Source organism: Ochlerotatus camptorhynchus, unplaced genomic scaffold (assembly GCF_037179485.1).
Source record: "Ochlerotatus camptorhynchus isolate MF236.1 unplaced genomic scaffold, CSIRO-AGI_Acam_v1.1 ptg000070l, whole genome shotgun sequence".
In the NCBI taxonomy this organism is placed as follows: Eukaryota; Metazoa; Arthropoda; class Insecta; order Diptera; family Culicidae; genus Ochlerotatus; species Ochlerotatus camptorhynchus.
This window is the reverse complement of record NW_027040560.1, coordinates 7,053,861-7,077,707: the sequence shown is the minus strand read 5'-3', so window position 1 is coordinate 7,077,707 and position 23,847 is coordinate 7,053,861. Positions and strand designations below refer to the sequence as shown.

The window sequence follows — 23,847 nt, the reverse complement described above, 5'->3', positions numbered from 1 at the left end:
TTTAAGGAAATTAAAAGTGTAACCAAATGGTTGGCGTAAGTCAATAAGTTAGTAATAAAATAACAATCCTAAATTTAGTTTCCTACGCTTAAATAGACCTTGGGGAGTTGGTTTTTGTACAAGGTAATTTAGACCACCTTTGTTGATCAAGTTTCTACGCAGCAAATAAAAAAACAGCGTGGGAGAAATGAACGTACGTGGGGAGCAAACAATCGCTTCTATTTTTTGCTCCATATCTCACACTTTGCAACCTAATCGCAAAGCCATTGGCCCTTCCACCTTTGGATAAAGGCACGAAGCTCTTTGCAGCCATGATACAAATGCCCATTCAATAACCTAGCATAATTTAGTAGCTCTATAACCTTCTTTCCGGCAACAACCCAAACTTGCAGGATGAAAATCTTAAAATTGGTCTTGTTTTTAGCGCTTCTACTGCTAGCATACACGACTGTTGCAGCAGCATCTCCTCGGCGCTTCAAATTCACTCGACAAACAGTGGTGCGTACAGAGTTGCATTGAAATAATCTATGAATTGAATCATATGATTTGAATTTCAGAAATTTGGACGGATCATCAGTCGACAGATGAACCGGGCTCTGAAGACACTATTTGGGCGGTGATAAAGGCTGAACTGGGTCTTACTCGGACTGCTTATAGTTTAGTGTTTTGATTAAAACGAATTTATTTGATAAATGTTCCAGTGATATTTCAATAATAAAAACCTAATGTTAAAATTCAAACATAAATTGCTGTTTTGCTTGTTTCCTGCTTGGATAAACTCACTTCCCAGTGATACCAATTGATGCGTTTCGGGATGGATCCGGTCTCCTCGAATCAGTACTCCGGTACACGTCAGTTTCTACGAATAATCGGCTATTCCTGCAGCAACAAAGGGCCTACGAACGTTTTATTTTTAGCTTTGATACCACACAATTTGTTCTAGTTTAAATTTACTCCCTTAAGAGGTGAAGAAATGCGTTTTGTTTCACTTGTTTCAGCTTAGTTTTCCTACGATAAAGCAAACTCAGTCGCTGTCAATGCAATCCATCTTGATGTTGTTTCCAATTTTGATCTCGTGCTTGACGAGTCCTTCCGCCGAAGCGTCGACATTGACCGTAACGTGGGTAGGCGTATCGTTGGCCGTTACCGACGACAGCAACTGCCGAGTGCTAGAGCTGGAAGAGTAGCTATCACCGGAGCTGCGTGTGGAAGTATGTGAATTGCCACTGATAGGGCTGTCCGGTAGGGAACATTGTGAGGCTTCCTTTAATACGGTCAATGGCGTAGATAACTTCTTCATCCCGTCGAGCTTTTCGTCGCCCTTCAGCGGGCTGAGAATTGTGGTATGTGGATCTTCCGGAGTATAGTAGTCGGAATCCTCAGCCGCAGCAAGCACTGCAACCGACTTTTGACTACGCGAGTCTAAATTTTCCGTTTCGTCTTGAGTCATTCGCAAGATGCTGGGCATTTTCTCGTATTTATCACAGTTATCCTGGGTTGAGTTGTTGTCCACCTTCTGCAGTAGTGGTGACAGTTTTTCCGCTTCACTGTCATCGTCGATTTCGGTCACGTTGGGCAGCTGAGTTTTTTCGTTCACCAGCAGTACTGTTTCCCGATCGAGGAGAGCAGCAGCCGGTGGTTCTTTGACAATCGGTTGGTTAGCCTGGATCCGGAGTGTTCCCTTCTCGCGGGGATTTTTATCTCGGCTAACAGGAGCCCGCTGCATCAACGGCGAATGCTTAGTAAGCAGCTCCTTCGTGACACAAGTTACTGATCCGTCCTCTTTGGATAGAAGTACCGACATGCGAAAGTCTACGGCATTTTGGTTCAGTTTCTCACGCGATCCACTAGTGTCCATTTCCTTGGATGTATTCTTGCCACTATCCTGTTTGTCAGCGCTCTGTTGGAAATAGAATGTGATGGAGCATTCAGATCGATAAATAGAAATTGTTTCCTGTACCTGACTTGTTAAGTTAGTCTCATTGTTGCCATCTGTCGTAGTAGTGCTATCGGTTGTGTTCTGAGGCTTTACTGAACTAATTGGACCATTGAGGGCTTCAATAAGCGATATTGGGATGTATCCCGAAGGAATGTTATCCGTACCCTAAAAAAATATATGTAATCAAAACAAAATTCGCATCTGACGAATAAAAACAACATACATCCTGTGGGCTTTGGACCGGAACGACATTTGATCCTGCTGTAGTTTTCTGTACCGCTCGAATCTGTAGCAAAGCCCGGAACGGCGCTCGGCAAATAGGACAGTTGTTAGCTTGATATCGTAACGAATCCGCACAGGAATTGCACAAGCACAAATGCCGGCACGGCAGGATCAGTGTGTCTCGCGTGTCACACATACAGATGACACATTCGCTCCCATTGTCGTCGGTGTCTTCATCTCCGATTGATTTGTTGACCAACTTGTTCTCTATGCCATAGATCTCCTGCAGTAAGTAACATAGACCGTCGACGAAGATCTTCTGCTTCAATGCCCGCAGAGCGTAAGTTCCATCTGAATGGTGGTCCACCACACAGATTGTGGTGTGACTTTGACGGCAGTCCTCGGTTCCTTCCTCTACTACGCAGTGAATGACAACGGGGAATGTGTCCTTCTCGGAGTTGTATGACATATCATCCTCGCAAAACAGTGCCGGGTTGAAGACATGCGACGGAGCGGAGAATACCTGATTGACTCCCCGCTTGAAGTGGAATGTTTCGGATGATAGCGACGAATCCCGAGGAATATAACTAACGCCAATGCTTCCGATGTCTTCGATGCAAAAATAGTAAACCGTAATAGCGCAACGAGCATCCGCATCAAAGACGAACTCAATGTTGTAGGCATTGGTTTTGGTGCCATCGCCATGGATTTTCGCATTACAATCAGATGCTTTCACGAAGCGCACGGATTCCTTGCGTATATTGACTAAACTTTTCAGCGTTTTTGTTGGCTCAGTTGCTTGCGGTGGGGGATAAGGAAACTGGAACAGAAAGATAAAGATAAAGTTGATAGCTTTCGTCGATGCTCGATGCAATTCTACTTACAGGAGTCGGTTTGCATCCCAGGAAGTTCAAATCAGCATTCTCCCCGAAAAGATACGCTTCTGGCTGAGGAGTATCGAATCGCTCACCTCCCATAATAAAGTGTGTACCAAAATAATTACCTGCGAAGAAATGAGCATATTGAGCATAAACTTTCCACTGCTGTGACGACTGTGTTTCAAGGGCAGCTTAGAGGGGGCCTTTCCAACATACCTGACCGAGGAGGATATTTATATTGGTGGTTAGCACTCACGTCAGCCTCTTCCACGGCTGCATTCTGTCTGCTGGCTAGTGCACCCATACTGTTTTTGCTTTTCACTGCTGGGGATTACTGCCACTCTTCGGGAAACCTAGAGCAGACGAAGAATTTCCGTCGAATCTCACTGCTCCACCCAAGTCCGGACTAGGCAGCGCGAAAAACTAGCTAGAAACTATTACGAACGGGATACTGTGTAGAACCTGTTTTTCCTCTGCACACAGGGCATGAACGAAATTTTTTCACTTCGACATTATGTATAGGTAAAAGTTGCCCATTTGACACAATTAGAGAAAGAAAATATCATACACTGCTACACTCCCGTCGTCCCCTATCTCTCTGTGTGCCTTCGTCGAGATAGCCAGCTCAGCGTTGTTCACCACAGGCAGCTCTTTGTACGCACTTTTCAGTGCTATAAAATTGATGTGGTGAAGTATGGGCTCAATGTTGTGAATACCTTCAGGGATAGGCGAGACTGGATAGAGAGAATGTGTTGGGCTATGATTGAGATTATTTGCCTAAATGGAATCTCGAAGAATAGAACTTATCACTTCTGGGTTGCTTGAATTAGTATGGAATTTAAGTTAGTTAAGTTTATAAAGAACACACAAAGTCGTTACACAATTCGATTAATACGAAGCAACAAATAACTAGGACGCAATGACGAACTACCAGCAAACAATACATACGTGAAAACTCTTCGTAGTACGTTTGGCAAATATCTTGACGCTGCGAATCTGCGACTGAGAGAGACATGCTATAATTTTACTCATAGCACACGGTAATATGAAGTTATTGAACATGTTATTTAAATTTACGCAGTGTAGTTAAATAGTTTCGCTTTAAAACATTATTATACATGTGAATAAATTATACATGTTTTCCGAAAATTTGAAGGAAGGTAAAGTCGTTGATCTTGACACATGCGTCATATACAGCACCAAAAAATTGCTGCACTGTTCCTTGATTATCTACAAAGTTCTCTTATCTCTACTTCTTGAAAATTGTCTTAACTTCTACGAAGATCCATACACGTATCCGAAGTTCTCTCAACTCGACCAAGATCTCAGAACATCGACGACCATGTCCTAACTTCAGGAAAGGCTTTGAACCATTCCTACGAGTTTTGCCTAATCATCTGAACGAAACAAAGTTTCCAAAACATCCAGTAAGTTCCCATATCAAATGCTGAACTTGTGAAATACTCCCTGAGATTCTGTGAATTTTCCTAAACGAAGGTCGCTGCCCATCTACAGTTTTGGCTGAACTGCTACCAAGTTCCCTTTTAAATAAAATCCCAGCACTTCTATGAAGTTTTACGAAGGTCCTCGAATTGCTACGTAATTCGCTTGACGCTTGAATCCCAATTGAGTTCACTGCACTTCTACAAAATGCCCTGAACTTCTTTAATTTTCGTTGATTTTCTACGAAGTTTCCTGACGTTCTACGGAAAATCCTGATCTATTTCAAGTTTATTAAAGAATTGTTATGGAGTTTCTTAAAATTAAACAAAGTTCCCTTAACTTCAACGAAGTAGAAGGTTTCAATTATTCGAAATTTTCCCGATTTTTACAAAGCACCCTGAATTTCTTCGAAACTCTCTGAACCTCTACGAAGTTCCCCAAATTTATAGTGGACTTTCTCAATTTCGACGATGTCCCCCGAATAGCTACAAAGTCCCCGAAGTTTTACAAACTCTAATGAAGTTAAAGAAAAATTCACTGAATTTCAATGAAGTTCCTCGGATTTATAAAAAAAATAACTAAATTTCTCTAAAGCTCCCTAATTTTCAACAGGCTTTGATGAAGTTCTACAAAGCTGACTGAAGTTAGTTCTGAGCGATTCCAGACGAATTCGCAAATCCATTAATTTTCGTATTTTTATATGTATTTGGATGAACATTTTCAGAAACGTTTCTCATGACCAATTTTAAATCGAGCCTTAATTTTGAAAAGGGCCTATAGAAAAATGTTAAACTTATCTTCAGAAAACTGTTACTCGAAAAATGTGTGTCCAATGGGTTTGGTGCCTTCGGCAATGTTAAAGGGAGCATCAGGAACTATTTGAAAAAAAATGCACTCTTAAATTGGTTTCACTATTTTTGTTTAAATTTAAAATAAAAAGTTAAAAATCTTTGAATATATGTTTAGTATTACTTCTGCGTGAAGTCAACGATTTACATAGTTGAAGATGCTAATTTCAAATAACAGACTAAAGTGGTAATTTTTATACGATAGATGAGGAGATGAAAGTATAGAATTGATAGTTCCGTTAAGAGTACGGCAGTGTGAAAATTGCATATAGAAGTAGAAAACGGGCTAGACAACTTTTAGGATTTTGGTAGTGGTAGATTTTGGATGGTGTACAGTGCTGCGTGAAGATATCGGGTGCGTTATCGGACTCGTTTGAAACTCGCAAAAGACTTCGACAAAGCGATGGTCTTTCCTGCCTCCTGTTCAACATTGCGCTAGAAGGTGTTATGAAACGTGCGGGCTTTCAATAAATCCAGCCAGTTCATATGCTTCGCTGACGACGTGGACATTGTCGGAAGAACGTTTCAGGCAGTAGAGCCAGGCTGAAATGTGAAGCAGAGCAGGTTGGATTAAAGGTGAATACGTCGAAGACAAAGTATCTGTTAGCTGGAGGAACCCGACGGGATAGGGCTCGCATAGGCAGTTCGAGGTGGTGGATGACTTTGTGTACCTCGGATCATTGGTGACGTCGGATAACAACTGCAGCAGAGAAATTCGTCGGCGTATTATTGCCGGAAGTCGTGCTCACTACGGACTCCACAAGACCCGTACTAAATGTACCATGTACAAGACGCTGATAAGACCGGTAGTTCTCTACGGGCACGAGACGGGGACGATGCTCGAGGAGGACCTGCAAGCACTAGGTGTTTTCGAACGACGAGTGCTTAGGACCATCTTTGGCGGGGTATGTGAGAACGGTGTATGGAGGCGAAGGATGAACCACGAGCTAGCGCAACTCTATGGCGAACCCTGTATCCAGAAAGTTGCGAAAGCTGGACGGATACGATGGGCGGGACACGTATTTGGACAACAAACCCGCAAATATGGTATTTGCCTCGAATCCGGCCGGTATAAGACGAAGAGGAGCACAGCGAGCAAGGTGGCTAGACCAAGTGGAGCAGGATCTTGGAAGTGTGGGACGGTCAAGAAATTGGAGACAAGCAGCTGCGGACCGAGTTAATTGGCGTAGTGATTGTGATGCAGGTGGATGTCGGACCAGGATAAGTAAGTAAGTAAGATTTTGGCCATTTTCGAATGTATTTCACGGTTCTCCAGTTCCGACAATATGTTTCCCGAAAGATAAGAAAATGTACAATAAAAATTTTGTTGGTGGTTTCATTGTCCTCTAAAACAAATACAAAATAAAAAAATCTGTTCTTGGTGTCAACAGGTAAGTTGAAAGGAATTGTGTGTACATTTTGAAAAACCTATGGTTAAGAAAAATAATCACGACAAATTTATGAAAAAGGAGTGAGGACAACTTTTTCGTTTATTTTTTTTTTCAAAAATGAATAAATTAAAAGGGCCTGAGAAAAATCGATTAAAATGAAGGAAATAGTAGGAAATTCGCTGAGTAGACAGGAACAATAGCCAAAAAAATGGCTGTGCAAATCTTAAAAATATCGCGGTTGTTAATAGTCAACAAAAAACGCAAATGAACACACATAAGCAAAGCTACTGGAAGAATTTTTACTACTGAATGTAGTATTCAACTCAATAAGTCAATCAATTTATTCAAAATGTTTTGAGAATCCCAGAATTTCCTGACTAGCAGAGTTATGGATTAAGGTCACAAGGTTAAATGCTATCTGGTATAATGGGTCATAAGACAAAATTGATTTGGTTGAAAATTTGCAGAAACGTTCCTTATGACCGACAAGGCCATTTTGCATCTTCATATCGCCATTTTGAATCCAGCCTTATTTTTGAAAAGAGCATATCCAGAACAACATGTGAAAAGGGCATACAAGCTTTTTGTAAACAAACCTTCTTATGCCCTTTTATCGCCACCCATATGACACCAACGCAAACCTTTAACATCACCGAGTAGGGGACACTTTCCCCTTCCCGATGATATTGCTGGTTTGCGTGGGCGACCCTCTGTTGGCAAGAAAAGGGCCTACAAAGGTTTGTTTACAAAAAGCTTGTATGCCCTTTTCACATGTTGTTCTGGATATAGAAAAATATCAAGCTTATCTTCAGAAAATGTTTACTCGAAAACTGTTTGCCCGAACGTTTTGGTGTCTTGGGCAATATTGCAAATAATGGATGAGACCATTTAAAAAAAATATGCACTCTCAAAAAATACCTAACTATTTTTTTAATTTCAAATAAAATCTTAAAAACAATTTTTCCCAAAAAATCATTTTTTGTATTTTTTTTTATTTGGCAAAATGCATTGTCAGTCATAAGGAATATTTCTGCAAATTTTCAACCAAATCAAAAATACAAAAATAGCCCGATTTACGAATTCGTAGGGAATTGCTCAATTGTAAAGAGTGAGATTGAATTAAAACATTGTTTTAGAAAAAAGTAACTTGATACAAAATAAACTGAATAAAAATTGATGATACCTTTACTCCGTTGCCTGTACTTATAACAATATTCGTGATGCTAAATTTAGGGAAAAAAAAATAAAAAATAAATCGAGAGACTTTGAAAAACTTCTAACAGATAAAAGATTTGAAAAAAAAATCATGATTAGCAACCCTGAAGTCAACATTGTCAAGGCACTTAGACATTCACTTGGAAGATAATTAAGGGTTATAAAAAAAATTACAGAACATCCCATAGAATCCTGAAGAAAACCCTGGAATTTTAAGTAAAATTTTAATAGAAATTGATTTCAAACAAATATTGAGAAGGATTCCTGCATTATTTTGGAAGGAGAATTTCTGAGTAGAATTCCAAAAAAAATCTGTGATGTAGTCCTAAGAAGTTGTTGGATCAATTTGGAGGGATTTCTGTGGAGAAGAAAGAAAGTTTTAAATTAAATTCAAGCGAAATTCCTACGTCATTTTGGGGAGAATTGTATTGAGATCGTGAAAAGAAGATGAATTATGATGAGAATTCAACAAGAAACATAATTTAAGAGTGTTCTGGAGATAAATTCAAAGGAATAGTAGAGAAGATTAATAAGGAACCATCCATAAATGACGTAGCATATTTTTGACCAATTCGAAACCCCCTCCCCCTCGTGACATGGCCGATCACACTTCTGAAACCCTCCCCCCTCAAATGCTACGCTATTTGCGGATGTCCCCTAAGAGAACTCCAATAGAATTGATTCCAAAAAAAAGACTGTGAATTCGAAAAAAAAATGCTCCAACGGGTTTCAGAAGAAAATTTCGAAAGATATCTCATAAGAGTTATGAATAGAGTTAAAAGAAATTTTTTATAACAATTTCAAAGTAATCGAATCCTCAATAGGTTAGAGGGAATTCATAGAAGGGGTTTCAAGGAAATTGCAAAGATAATGTATTTATTTAATTCAGAGCAGAATTCCAAGTTAATTCTGGAATTCATATCATGGGAATTGTGAGTAAAATTGCATGGTTATTTTCATTATAAATTGAAAACAAAAATTAAAGCCTTGAAAATGGTTAGTTCTGTTTCTGATTTTACAAATATTTTTTCCAAACTCCAGCATCTTCAATATTTTCTATTAAGGCTACTTTACATCGGAAATTGGAAAATCAATTTAAAATACTGCTGAGTGATTAAATCATTAAAAAAAAACAAGACTGTTGGAAATTATGCAGCAAATATTGGTATTATTGGTTTATTCTGAAATTCTGGCGTAAAATGTTCGTATGGTAAGGTTTGTTTATTGGAATAAATAATGTTAACTGGTATTGGAATATTCAAATGCATGCGCAAAGGTGCATGTTGTAAGTGTAACTACGAAATTTAAAAGTGGTAATTAAGGTAATTAACATTATTTTTTTTCCGTTCATTATGTACCCTAAAGAACTCACAGAGTAATTAATAGAACGGTACATTAAAATAATGAACATTTAAAATGTATTAATGGATTTTAACCTTCCTAATGCATTAGGAAAAATTTACACCGTATTTCCTGGCCAAAATGACCCAATGCACTTGGAAGGTTAAAAATAATCATTGTAATGCAATGAGTAATCAAAGAACTTTATACAGTTTTTGTTATTCAAGTTTTTCAGCCTAACAATTGAAGTGATTAATGTTATTAAAGCAGTAGTTTGCGGAATGTATTTAATTACGATGCATGACTGCCTTAGATTTAAAGGACTTTGCGTACCCTAGGTGTGCATTGAACAAAACCATATTACGCTCTACTTAACTTTCTTAATTAGGCAAAGCCTTCACACGCAAAAACTTTTATTGGAATCTAAGAGTGTGCTGTCTGCCCCATGTACGCTTTTGGATGTTACATGCAATGCAATTAAAAAATGACTTACCACATTTTAATATATATTGTGTGCCACGAGGCGATGCAATATAATTTTCTTCAATTCCCTTTATTGTTTTTAGTTTTGAAAGCCTTATCTTTTTTATTAAAAAAATTAGACCTTTTCAAAAAGTTATCCTACTTTTTTTCTGGAAAACAAGTAAGCTAAGATGCTTAATAAATCAAAGCTTTTACACACAATTATAGGGTCATTTGGAATCTGAAAGGGTACTGTCAACCACTGGTCGAGTTGATGCGAAATTCGTCTTGGGTATATTGGTATATTGGACATCAACTTGTTTTTCTTCGGTTGAGTCTAAAACAGAACGGGTGACTAACATTCGAAAAGGTCCAAAAAAAATAGTAATATATAATTCCTTATTTTGAAAATTCGTAATAACTTGAGAACAGATGAACTTAGGAAAAATGCTCAGATAAATTTGATCGCGCACGGATAGGACCCGATTTGTACGTTGTGTGATAATTAGTTTAAACGAGAACTATTATTTGACCGTCCTGCCATGGCGGAGGTATGAGAACTATAAACGTTTATTTATTGTAACATAACAAGGAAATTACAAAAGCAATGACAATGATACGGGGACAAGTGGTGACATCTATGAGTAGGTACAGTAGTTACTTTATGTTAAGGGTAGAGGCAGTAGTAGTCGCCTGCACGAACAAAATTATTACATTAAAAATTATACGCAGAATGCATTTTTGATATTAATTCACTTAAAAAAACGAAATTTGAATAATTTTTAAAATTTGACAAGAACAAATAAATATAAAAAAAAATGCTTTTAAGCTTTTTAACATTTAACACTCTGCACCAGATTTGAGCCATAACTTCAGTTTTTTTCACATTTGTTTTTCAAATCGAATGGGGGTATATAAAATTACCAATTTAACTTTTAAACCCGATTTTACAGTGATGTTTCCTCATTTGGATAGACCGTGAAAATGAAAAAAATGAACCTACAAATTCTTCTCAGACGTCTTGTTGATCAAATATATCGTCCAATGTCGTTTTAATGCGTTTGGACGGAATTGAAACTCGTAGGACGAATTTGGAATCAAGAAGCAGTGTTATATTTTTAACAATATCTCAACAATGTGTGGCTCTTTATCAAATTCAACGGTACTTATGGAAAAGGGAATAAATTTAAATGTCATTTTTGATAGAAACATTGCATTTATTGTTAAAACTCGTTCAAGAAATAGAGGTCCCACGCTTTACCTGCTTAGTAGGACGGAGATTAGACCAAAAACCCTATGTTGAATTAATGCCGCCCTTTTTCATTACTGCATGAATCCTCAGATAAGGCATGGAAAAGCTATGAAAATCTCAATTTCGGTTGGTTTCCTCATACTAACTTTCTGCCTTTTTAATGTAGCCGTGTCTGAATTAACATCGGGTGAGATTTTTCCTTTATTTTCTCTTAACTTTCATTCCATTATTATATGAAACATTATATGCTGGGTACGGGAGGGTCCACCAGGGCACCCGATTGAAGCGAATTGAATGGGGAGAGTGGAAATGCCAACTCCCTGTCTTTAACATTTCGTGAAAAGAGGGCGGGCTCTTCTCCACACTCATTGGGACATCCTCCATGTTAGATGGCCTGTTTTTCGACCGGTTGTATGATACTGTGTATGTTGGAAGGAGATTATCAACTCAGAGCCAGTGGCCAGTGAATTTCATTTTTAAATTCCCGGTTTAAATCTTAAAATTTCCCGGTTGTTAATATTCAACAAAAATGAAATTGTACGCATTTTTAAAAACGTGGACAACTGTAAATTTTCGGAGGTTATTTGAGGGGAAAATAAAAGCAAAATTACAGAAAGTATTTTTTTAAAGCTTAAAGTATCATTGATCTTTTGAGATACTTTGAAAAATCAATTTCTATCACTTTTTATGCTCGATACATGACGGCGTGATTTTGATGATTTCAAAGCCTTAGTATTTTTTGAGTAACAGAGATTAAGATCACTAGGCCAAATGCTATCTGGAAGAATAGGTTATAAGACAGAATAGTGAAAAATAAGACATTTAATTAAAAAAATGTTTCAGAAAAAATGAACTTGTATTTGTAATTTATATTAGAATTAGAGGAAATGGATAGGGAAAAAAGGTCTTCACTCCGTTGTCTATACTAACATAAATATTAACCTTACATTACTTGCGTTAATGTACAATGTTAAACTCGAAAAAATAAATATTTAAAATTTACTGACGTTGGGACTCGCCCAACGTGAAACTAAACATGGTTCATGAAATTAAATACTCACGTCCAATAGACCAATACTTGAAAAATATTACTGAAAGGTTATTTACTGAAAGGAATTTACTGAAAGGAAAAACAAAATGTGATTTAAGTAGATTCTGGGGCTTTGAAATTTGTGTAGAGTCTATAACTAGAACTTTTCTTCAAAATTGATGATTAATAGCATTCTTCGTGAGGCATGATTTGAAGAAAAAATAATTAAAATGTGAGATTTTGAAAAAGACTTAAGATCACAGATTTGAAAAAATGTATCATACTTATGAGTCGTGGAGTCATAATTGTCAAGGCTCTGAGACTTGGAAGCATTTTAAGGGTTATAATAAATTACAGAACAATCGATAGAATCTTGCGGACAAACCCAGGAATTTTTAATAAAATTTAAAAGTATTCAAAGTGTTGATTTCAAAGGAGGATTGTCACAATATTTTCGAAGGCGAAGTTGTGAGCAGAATTCCAGAATTATTCTGACATGAAGTCCTTAGAAATTGTTAGATGAATTTTGGAGGGATTTCTGTCCAGAAGAATGCAAGTTTTAAATTAAATTCTTAGGTAATTTTTAAAGAAGTAAAATTCCTATGCGATTCTGAGGAGATTTGTACGAGGATCGTTAAGAAAATGACAGATGAATTTTAAGAAGAATTTCAAGAGAAGAACAAAGAGTGTTCTGGCGACAATTTCAACCCTAGTGTGAAAAATTCATCACAGAGCTCAAACAAAATTTATTGCAAAAAAATTGCTTATAATTAGAAAGGAATCCTTTAAAATACTCCATGAGGTTTTAAATAAAATTTCGAAAGTTTATGCTATTTTAAATAGAGTTATAATAAAAATTTTAAAAGAATTTCAAAGGAATCAAAGCCTCCGAATAGGTTCAAGGGAATTCTAAGAAGGATTCCAATCAAATTCTTAGAAGGGGTTTCAAGGAAATTCCAAAAAGAATTCAACGGCAATTATTACGTGGAGTGTTTTCTGGTTAATTTCAGAATAACAGGATCTGAACATACACAATGATGCTTCTCGTTGGTTGACTTTTCCTGCGGAGAAAGTTTTCGTTAGCAGTTCAAATCTATTCAACATCATGCGTTTCATTTAACGCAAAACACGCCCAACCTGTCGTGATAGGAATTCCTATGGTGACGATTTCGGTGCATTTTGCTTCCAATGAAACAGATAATATTTCAACCATGATAATTGTCATCATCATGACCATGGTGGTTCAGCATAATTTCCATTAGACTAGCCTGAAAGGTATAATTCGAACCGGTGCGCACGCCAAGATGATCACACCTAGATGTTCGTTCGAAAACGAGAATAAGGGTGGATGGTCGCCAAAAAATCTTTCGTCTCGCCGGTCGTTGTCTTCGTGGCTACCGTCTCAAACAGCTTCGATTCCACGTACGCCAGCGCTCGCTATTCCGCTTCCAGCAGCGGAAGGAAACCCGTTTCTGCTCTGCATGTTTGTTTCTGACAGGACTTTCTGAGGTGACAGGAAAATCGTCTTGTCCGGGACTTCTTTGAGTGGGTCGAACAACTCACTACCTGATACTGGATCCCGTTATTTTAATCCTCAGTTATCCTCTTGTTCCAGATAACCTGCTCCTGACTAAGGATCTCCTTCTCCGATCCTCAAAATGACGAATTTCTTTGTGAGAGTTAGCAGACCGACGTATTTCTGCTTCCAAATAAAAAACTGGTGTATCTGACGCAATTGTAAAACAATCTGTCAAATCGACGCATCTTTTTTTTTTTTTTTTTCCTTTGGTTTGTTTTTTCCGTCGATCTTGTTTTCCGTGCTGAGCACCAATGCTACCGACGTGCCAGGAAGGCAGCTCCCACACCTGGACCCTACCTATCGACCCATCAACTCATGAACCGGGGACCAACGGCTTTACTTCCCATCCGAAGGAAGGCGTGATCAGAGATGTTATCCTCAGAACATCTCGGCGGCGCCGACTGGGATTGAACCCAGGCCTGCTGGGGTGAGAGGTAATCACGCTTACCACTACACCACCGGCGCCGTTACAATCGACGCATCTCACAAGGTGTATATAGACGCATTTCGCGCCAAATCGTATTCGAAGCTGGCAGCACCCTCTCAGATTTCAATGAAACTTTCTGGATGTGTGGACCTTGACTAAATATGCCACTTTGCATACTTAATTTTTCCTAAAGTTATCTAGACTAACATTTGAGAAGGGCCAAACTTTTTCTGCCGATTTTTTTCAAAAAAATATTATGGAAAAATGACAACTCCTACAAAAATGTGTTGTATGGATGACTTTTAGGAAATTGTCCAAGTTATCGAAAAAAAATACTTGAAAAAATTTCATTTGAGACCTACACTGAAAAAAATCGATTTTTAAAATTTAAAGTCGATTTAAAAAAACGGCCATGTTTGATTTGGATGAAACTTTGCCTCAAAATAGGTAATTATGTTTACTACCAACCGTCCATACATTGCGAGATGGGCACTTTTAAGGAAAAAAAAAGTTTTTCTTATAAAAACTTTTTCATGTTTGAACTGATTTTTTTTTTTTGATTTGCCATTTTCACACAAAACTTAACCATTCAAGCTCAAAATCATCTCAGAATCCAATGAAGCTCAATTTTGTCTAATCAGCACTTAAGTTCACTTTGATTAATCGAGAATTTCATATGAAAAGGGCTCATTTTAATTTTAAAAAATTTAAAAGTATTCAAAGTGTTGATTTCAAACAAATATTGAGGAGGATTGTCACAACATTTTCGAAGGCGAAGTTGTGAGCAGAATTCCAGAATTATTCTGACATGAAGTCCTTAGAAATTGTTAGATGAATTTGGAGGGCTTTTTGTCCAGAAGAATGCAAGTTTTAAATTAAATTCTTAGGTAATTTTTAAAGAAGTAAAATTCCTATGCGATTCTGAGGAGATTTGTACGAGGATCGTTAAGAAAATGGTAGATGAGTTTTAAGAAGAATTTCAAGAGAATTATGATGAGAATTCAACAAAACACAGAATTCTAAGAGTGTTCTGGCGACAATTTCAACTCTAGTGTGAAAAATTCATCACAGAGCTTGCAAAAAAAAATTGTTTATAATTAGAAAGGAATTCTTTGAAATACTCCAAGGGGTTTTTAAATAAAATTTCTATTTTAAATAGAGTTATAATAAAATTTGGAAAAGAATTTCAAAGAAATCAAACTCTCCGAATAGGTTCAAGGGAATTCTAAGAAGGATTTCAATCAAACTCTTAAAAGGTGTTTCGAAAAAATTCCAAAAAGAATTCAACGGTAATTATTACGCGAAGTATTTTCTGGTTCATTTGATGATGATGATGATGATGATGATGGTCCCACCTCTTACCCCTACAAAGATAACTCGAGCTGGTTACAATTACAGATATAAATGTCCTGTTAAATATGCTATAAGCATCAACCAAAAACATTCAAAGGTGTAACTAGTTATCAAAAGTCCAAGTATAGTCCTCGACAATACTTCCATTTACACGTGACCTGGGATTTACACGTTTGAGCTTCGGCGGTGCCAGGACTATATCCAACGAAACGACTTCCAGCCAACCCTTTACTAATTCAAGGCTTTTGCCACAATTTCCACGTATTAGTCATTTATACCTGTATTCCGCGCGCGAGGCTCAAACCATTGTAGACTACTCAAAGCTATTTTTACTATTACTACTACAACATCAAAAAACTAAAAATCCATCATCACCATCGAAGCAAACAATGTAGTTTTTTGTATATGCTACACAAATTACTAAAATGTCTTTATAACAGTCTCCATACAAAATAGTCCGGTAGAGATAACTTTGTCAAGATACATGATTTATCCATTCATAAAAAAATAACTGCTCAATAAACAGCTTTTACATGTGAAATGCAGCGTCTCTTGAATTCTGTAAGTGTAGTTGCACGCTTGATGTGTCTAGGCATCGAATTGAAAACATTTATACCTTTGAAAAATAATGAATTTTGTGAAGCATTATTCAAAAGATGTGGTGTTCTTACTTCATCCGCGTTTCTAGTGTTATATCTATTTCGATCCGATCACTACTTATAACTACTTTAAAAATGAGCACCATAGTCAAAAATACAATTCTTTACTTCACTGACAGCCATTGCAAAGCGTCCAGCATAAAAGTTGAGGAAGTGAATCTATTACATCTTAAAATCAAACGCATTACTTTATTCTGCAAACGCTGTAATCTCGATATTTGTGTTTCATTGGCCAAAAATAAAATGGAAGGGCAAAAGTCTAGATGAGGGTAGATGATTGATTTGTATAACTGTATGTTCGTGCAAGCAACGATTACCGCCTTTACCCTAAGCATAACACAGTTATTGAACCTGTCCATAGATGTCACCCCTTGTCCATCTATAATTGTCACTTTTAGCATGTATCTACTGTAATGTGCTGTACTTGTATGTAAAAACAAACAATAAATATATAGTTTAATGCCTCCGCCATGGCAGGACGGCCAATAAATCGGTCTGTTTGAATTAATTATCACACAACGTAGAAAATCGGGTCCTACCGTGCGCGATCATGTTTTTTTTTTTTTGTGTATTTCCACCTCCCCACGATCCAGCGGTCTGGGGTTCATCCTCGTTCCAATCATCGGCCTGCATCAGCTGCGGGAACAACGGCGGCAACGACAGCAGTAGCACCACCAGCAGCGGCGACGGCTGGCAGAGCCGCATCCTCACCGGCCCAGTTGGTCTCATCAACGACGATTGGTTCGTCAGGGTACAGGTCCTTGGCCGGCGGGGCAGCCTCAATGGCAGCCTGTTCCTTCTCGGCCTCCTCCGGGTCGTGGTAGAAGAACAGATCGGGCTTGATTTCCCACTTGTCTTGGGTGATCTTACCACGCAGGCGCAGAACCTCACGAGCCAACAGCCACCACATCAAACCGATGGAGTGGGGCAACTTGCTGTTGCATGGGATGGCAATGTCGACGAACTTCAGCGGTGAATCGGTGTTGCAGAAAGCAATGACCGGAATGTTGACGTACGACGCCTCAGTGACGGACTGGTGATCGGTCTACGGATCGGTGACGATCAGCAGACGTGGTTCACGGAAAGCCGGCTGGATCTGATTGGTGAAGGCACCGGGCGTGAAGCGACCAGCGGTCGGGGTAGCCTCGGTGTAGTGGGCGAACTTCAGCACGGCACGCTGTCCGATTCCATCTGGAAGTTCACCGAAATGCTTCCGACGTGGGTCGTCGCCGCCAACATCTTGGTAACGTCGTCATCCTTCAGAGCTAGAATGTCTAGATTTCCCGACATCGTTACGTTAACTTGGGAGTAACGATTTAACGTAGTAAATGCCACTGGGAGCGAAATAGAAATGTATGATCGCGCACGGTAGGACCCGATTTTCTACGTTGTGTTATAAAGATTAAAATACGATGATGATTTGGGCCGTCCTGCCATGGCGGAGACAGACAATACTGTGTGTGTTTATTGTATAGAGGACATGATATCAATTAAATTGCAATCTGGACAAAATGACAGTAACATACATAATTGAAAGATGACATCTGTTGGTAAGAGTATTAACTATTCCACAGTTCAGGGTAAAGGCGGTAAATGTCGCTTGCGCGAACATACCGGCCCGCCAAAACCAACGGTTTTAATTTTCTGTTGCTTAAACTACTGTTGCTGAAACTGCTGTAGACTGTCGGCATTGCATGTATCCCAAAGCTGAGTAGAACGAACAATGATGACACGGTTTCCATATTGTTGATCGGAGTAGAAAAGGCACGATGTTGTAAACCCACAGTCTAATGAATATTCGACGTCCACGCTTGTCCGTTGAGAATGAGCATCCTCTTCTAGCCAAATACTGAGCCGTTTGCAGCAGTATCAAAAGATGAGCTAGACCGGAGCGGAATGCTCTGCTAGATGGCTACTTGAACAGCCACACCATCGTAGCCGGGAGCGTAGTGGAATTTTTCGTAGCACTGGAGTTGATCGCAAGAAATGTGTGATACATTGGGATCGTTTCAATTCGACTATCACATCACTTTCAGCATGGTTCGCGCTATCCTGGTCACGGCACCATATGATCGCGCATGGTAGGACCCGATTTTCTACGTTGTGTTATAAAGATTAAAATACGATGATGATTTGGGCCGTCCTGCCATGGCGGAGGCAGACAATACTTTCGGCCGGGATGTCTAGCCCTACGTTGTGTTTTGGTGGAGCTCGGTTGATTCGCTATTAGACGTTCTTTAGAACCAGATGAATACTCTTTCACTTGATTTAACTGTATAATTTATTGCCTCCGAGAGGCATCCTGCCTGCTCGGAGGAGAAACTTTTAACTTATAAAAAATGTACACAGAAATGCTTCCCTTAAATACTAATTTTGGACAAATAAAATAATTACTACGTCGCAATCACAATCCATAGAAATCTACTATACAAAACGTAAACAAAACATAATTCAATTATCAATACACAACAGCTGTGTAGTGGTACAATCAATAGCGATGGACGTTATCTCGTTGTGGATCTGATCGTTACCACCACGCCGAGGGGCAGTTTGTGTTTACCACTTTCAATATTCAAATCTAGTAGAGACCGACGCCGATGGCACACGATCGATCACTGTAGTTTACTACCAATAGTTAAATCGTTTTTCAAGCGACATAGAATTCCATACTTCTTGGCAATTTTCTTGATGACATTGTCAATATGAGAATTGAACTTGAGTTTGTCATCAATAATCACGCCAAGATATTTAATTTCCTGAACGCGATCAATTGTCTCATCATCAATAACAACAGAGACATCATCATCTACACGATTCCGCGAAATTACCATGAATTTAGTTTTACTTATATTCAATTTCAATTGTTTATACTTCAACCATCTACTTAGATAACGCAAATCTTAATTCAAGCGTGAAACAGCTTCTTCTAAATCTTTAGCTGCAATGAACAAAAGAATTCTATGATAATCCCCTGAGAATTCCAAATTATTTCTAGAATTCATATTATGAGAATTTTGAGTAACGAAAAATTAAAACCCCGGAAAAGAATAAATCAGTATCGGTTTTTACAAATAATTGTTTCCAAAAATCAATTTGAAATATTGCTGAGTGATTAAATTAGAAAAACAATAAGACGAAACAAAACATTGAATATTTCTCTCAAAGATGACTTCTTAATTTATTCACCTTTGCATACGTACCGTTGAACTTGATAAAGTATCACAAATTGTTGAGATATTGTTTCCCTCCCCTTGGCTAGTTTTTACACCTTGCTGTTGGTGGGCGGGCTTAATTTCATGCTAGTGGAGTGTTGGAGACGGTGGGTTTATGGTCGGCGTTGCTGGCTCATGCCGCGATAGAATGGCGTCATGGGCAGGCAAAGGAGATTACTGAGCTTCCGCTCTCTGATAAACCACTGTATGAGAGAACCAAAGATCTAGTCTAGCAGTGATAGTATCACACTTGTTACTCCTTTAATTGAGAGCCGCGTCGTAGTACGCTTACGTATAGGCACTGACGTTGGGTGTGATACTGGCGGGTTTTGCCGCAAATCACTCTTATTTTATTTATTTTTACGCAGATAGATTTATTTGGGTTTGCAAGGGAATTATACTATTGAAATATTTCAGAAAGTGCCCAACAGTGCTTCTTCTACTTGCGTGACAAGCTTTCGTTGTTGTTTTCATTGAGGTATTACTCAGGGAACAATGTTAAACACCATTTTTGTACATGGTATTGCAACTAATCTTATATGTGCTTCATTTTGATTTGGGATAAGTGTTTGAACTATGGCTCGGGATTTCCACTGTGGCGTGCTTCTATTGTGATATAACCATATGTATTTTTGTGGTGCCACATAGTGGAAGCGTGAGAGCGTAGTTGGAACATTTACCCTATACAATATACAATTTAAAATTAGCTTGGAAACTAACTTCAAAGTGAAGCATTTGAGTCACTTGAAGGTGTCATCTGGGACGAACAAAGATATAATTAATATATGTAAAAGCTGGAAGTACTTGAAACACGTTAAATTGTAGTTTAAAAGCATGGGTTATGATTGTGTAGGTAGATAAGAGATTTCAGTTATTTATTAAATAAACCTCAATTATAGAATTCAGAAAGTTAATTAACATAAGAGATAGGACGCGGGGGTCCGCTTAGGGAGGCGACTAGCCTATGAAGTTGTATAATAAATCTTCCTATTTAGTGTATTTGTTAATTACAGACAATGTCAATAGCGAAAGTCATATCTTCAACCAGGCGCTTACGAACAAGTGAAGTTTTAGGAAAGATGTGTTAAATATGTCGATAGGTTTGAAATAAGAGTTAGGATTGTTGTGCTTTAGTTTTCGGTAAGGTATGATGCCTCAACAAAGCCTTTTTAAGCAAATTTTCAAACATCAAATTGATTGAGTGATTTATTGAAAGACATTGCGCTGCGAAAATTGACAAGTCATACATCTAACATAGTAGTAGTAGCAGTGTCGCATAATCTTATCACAATTGCTGCAAATAGTGCTGGAGGGGCCGGCAGGGCTGAATACGGATCAAAACTAACATAACTACTAACACTAAAAGGATCCCGGAACTAACACTTATCCATTGCACTTTTAGTTATATATTAGTTTTATTTTTCTACTAAGTCATCTATGCTTCTTTCTATTGTTTGGATCAAGTACAACTAATACTAATCTATCTTTATGTATGTTTTACTCCCTTTTAACCCATTATCTTTATGAATGGCGAATCATATGACGTGAGACACGTACAAGCTGGAACTCAAAGAATTACTTCGAACAGGATGTCAAACAAATTCAGGACCAATCCAAATGAGACCAGAAACCAACAATGCATCGGGGAGTTATATATTCTGGGAGAGGTATTTGATAAATAATCAAAAAGTGGTAAGTTAAAATCAGAGCCAAGGATCATGAGAGGTAATTGTCAATAATTTATTAATTAGTAGAAATCTCGATAACTTTTTCAAGGGAGCGTATCGGCTTTTGTAGGCGGTGCGTTTGGTCGTCGATTTGGCTTAACTGGTGGCTCGCCCACGCGGGCTGGCACTATCATCAGATAGGGGAAATTTTCCTCTACCTGCTGGTGGTGTTGATAAGCGTGTGCGAGCTGCCGGTTGCGCCGGATCGACGATCGGATGCATTGTTTGCAGGAGCTGGTGCTTCCCTTTGAAAAAGTAATCGAGAAATAACCATATTATCCTATAATTGATATTACTATTTTTATATATCAATGAAATTAGTCATGACAGAGTAACAGAGTTTTGAGTAACAGAGTAATGGGGAAGGACAATAGACACAAGTTGACACAATAAACAAGACAAGTCGGGGTTAATACACAAGACAAAATGACAAAATAAGTGACGACAGAAGACAAGACTGGGACAAAAATCAACCTTTAAAAAAAAAAAAAAAAAAATGCTCAATTATATTATCAAAACTATTTGGATCAGCACAAAAACAACAGTGACCAAACTGGCACCATAGCCTAGGAACGTCTGTGTGTTGATTTAAAATAGTGGCTCATAGAAGCAAAATTTATCAATAAAAGGGGTCCAGTGTAGAGTTTAAGGAAGTGCTGCCACTGGATCACTGCAAAAAAAAAACAAATTGTTGAGATATTGTTTAAAATCTAATACTGCTTCTTGATTCTAAATTCATCTTACGAGTTTGAATTCCGTCCTAACGCATTGAAACGCCATTAGATTTTCATCGTCCTACGGATAAACGTAGAAAAAGGGGATTCGCTAGGAGCGCTTCTTTTGTTTTGAGAACAATGAGCGTAAATATTCATACAATGCGCTCTAACAGAATTTATGTTGTAGGTAATGAACTAACGCATCGGAAAAAAACCTATTATTGATTTGTGCACGCTGAAATCATTGATATTATTGATCTTTTCTGATCGATAGAACGGAAATAGGCGATTACGACGAAGTAGCGCTCTACCCTATGGTTAATTTATTTTTCCCGGTTCTCTCATCGCATTCCCGGGTTTTCCCGGTTACATTTCAAATTCCCGGATATTTCCCGATAATCACGGTTTTTTTTCGGTTTGCTGGCCACCCTACCCTGTCAACTATAACGTGGATGCACGTGAGCGATGATGCCCACAGAATCACCCAAACCGTTTTTGGCCCTTCATACAATGGCACGTTGAGTACAATAAGACGTTTTAAACTTGATCAAGTCGAACAGCGAGGATAGTCCACTGTCTACCGACAGTTGTTCAAATCATCATCATTAAATGCAGCCCTGATTGAACGCATTCAGAGTAAAAAATCAAGCGCCTCCATCAACCAACCAACACCAGTCCATGAAGCCAAGCTTTCCTTCGAGGACTTTGCTGGTAGTTGGGCTCCCACACATAAGCTCAATCCACAGGTTCTCATAGTACAACTAGAATACAACGAATAAACAACGACATTTAACGAGTCCTTGCACGCCCCCCCCCCCTAGCCTCCCTTTCCCCAATACAGCTGAACAAGGAAAACTCAGCTCTCGAACTCTCTCCCAGATTTTCTCACACACATGTTGCTTTCTGAGGCTGCTTCCGAACACCGTCGGGACCGAAACGTGTGTACCTGTAGCCAGTTTGCATGGTCCGGGAGGACAACAACATTGAGCTTATTTAGCTCCTCTCGTAATCCGCGTTTCAGTATGCGTGAGTTTATACTGATTTGAGCTCCATCGGGGTTGACGTATTGGTGCGTTTTGAAGGGTGGCCGAAGTGGGTGGTTTTAGGCTCTTCCGAACCGCTGCTGCTGCGGAAATATTTCAAACTGGGGAACGCTTTCGGTATTAAATATTCAACTGGTTATCGCTCGGTTTCTTCTCTTTCTCATTGCTGCCGGAGACCTACGTATGAGCCGAACGTTCGAGCAGCGTTGTTCATTCGCATCACATCGACGAGTCCTGTTTTCCGCTGAATGATGATGGTTGGTTGACTGTGTGTGCGGGGGCCAGAGTTCGTGGGTTTCTCGCTGATGGAGCAACAGCGTCCGACGACGACGACGGTGGCGAAAAAAATAGCATAACGATTGTGTGTAAGGCTATCACTTCTGCCAGTGCCTGGATATCTTTCGTGACGTTCGAATGCGTTTTTCTTTGCGTAACAAACGCCATAAACCCATTATTGTGTTAAAGTGTTTCATCAGGAAGATTTTTGCACCCTCTAAAAAAGGAAGATTTTCTTTTTGTGTGTTTGGTTCTAGTCGGAATAGACGGTGTGCACTGATTTCGGAGTTTTGAGTTATCCAGGAAGTTTTCTCGCGTCTGCGGTTTCATTTACGGTAAAAGTAGTATCCCACATTAAAAGGCCATAAAAAGTGTGGGACAAACAATCCAAGCAGTTTGAAATATTCATTACACTTCCAGAGCGGTTAATTGTGTGTAGCATAATTGAAGTTTCGTACAGCCTTTTTAATTAGAAAAGTGAAAAGCTAGTCGAGTTTGATGGATGTGAAAATTCAACTTTTGTGAATAAAGCAGAATTTTTTTGGAAGCTCTTTTGTTCCCAGATAGAGAAAAAAAAATATAGGAGAAGAAAAGGGTAGCCAGCCAGCTGGTGTTACAGGAGTAAATTGTAGCTCCATAGCGTGAAATTTTGTGAAAAGAATAAAAATAAGAAAAAACGAGCCGTGAGGCTCGTGAACGTCGTGTGCATATTCCGTGAAGTAAAAGCAACAAGTTTCATTAACAGGGAGGTGTATATGTATTGATCAATTATACCTCTGCCAAAGCCTTACGGCAGATTCGTAGTATCGTGATTAGCACATATCGAATAGAAGG

The 23,847-nt window shown here is 38.6% G+C and overlaps 1 protein-coding gene and 1 pseudogene across 1 annotated transcript; both read right to left on the bottom strand.

Moving 5' to 3' along the window:
- Window positions 1–657: 657 nt before the first annotated feature.
- Mrgn1 (Mahogunin ring finger 1) lies at window positions 658–3,688 on the bottom strand. Its single transcript, XM_065217009.1, has 5 exons — window positions 3,256–3,688; window positions 3,046–3,164; window positions 2,163–2,981; window positions 1,961–2,104; window positions 658–1,900 (listed from the first exon to the last, which is right to left on the bottom strand). The coding sequence occupies exons 1-5, from the start codon at window positions 3,341–3,343 to the stop codon at window positions 1,025–1,027; spliced, it is 2,046 nt and encodes a 681-aa protein (XP_065073081.1). The 5' UTR covers window positions 3,344–3,688; the 3' UTR covers window positions 658–1,024.
- Window positions 3,689–5,775: 2,087 nt separating this feature from the next.
- Window positions 5,776–17,395, bottom strand: LOC135697324 (small ribosomal subunit protein uS2-like; annotated as a pseudogene).
- Between the last annotated feature and the right edge of the window lie 6,452 nt (window positions 17,396–23,847).

Excerpts from the sequence above, each read along its gene's own strand:
- Mrgn1 (XM_065217009.1), bottom strand. The coding sequence starts at position 3,343 with ATGGGTGCACTAGCCAGCAGACAGAATGCAGCCGTGGAAGAGGCTGAC. Across the intron at positions 2,105-2,162 it reads CGGTCCAAAGCCCACAGGAT|GGTACGGATAACATTCCTTC; the intron begins GTATGTTGTTTT and ends ATATTTTTTTAG. Across the intron at positions 1,901-1,960 it reads AGACTAACTTAACAAGTCAG|AGCGCTGACAAACAGGATAG; the intron begins GTACAGGAAACA and ends TATTTCCAACAG.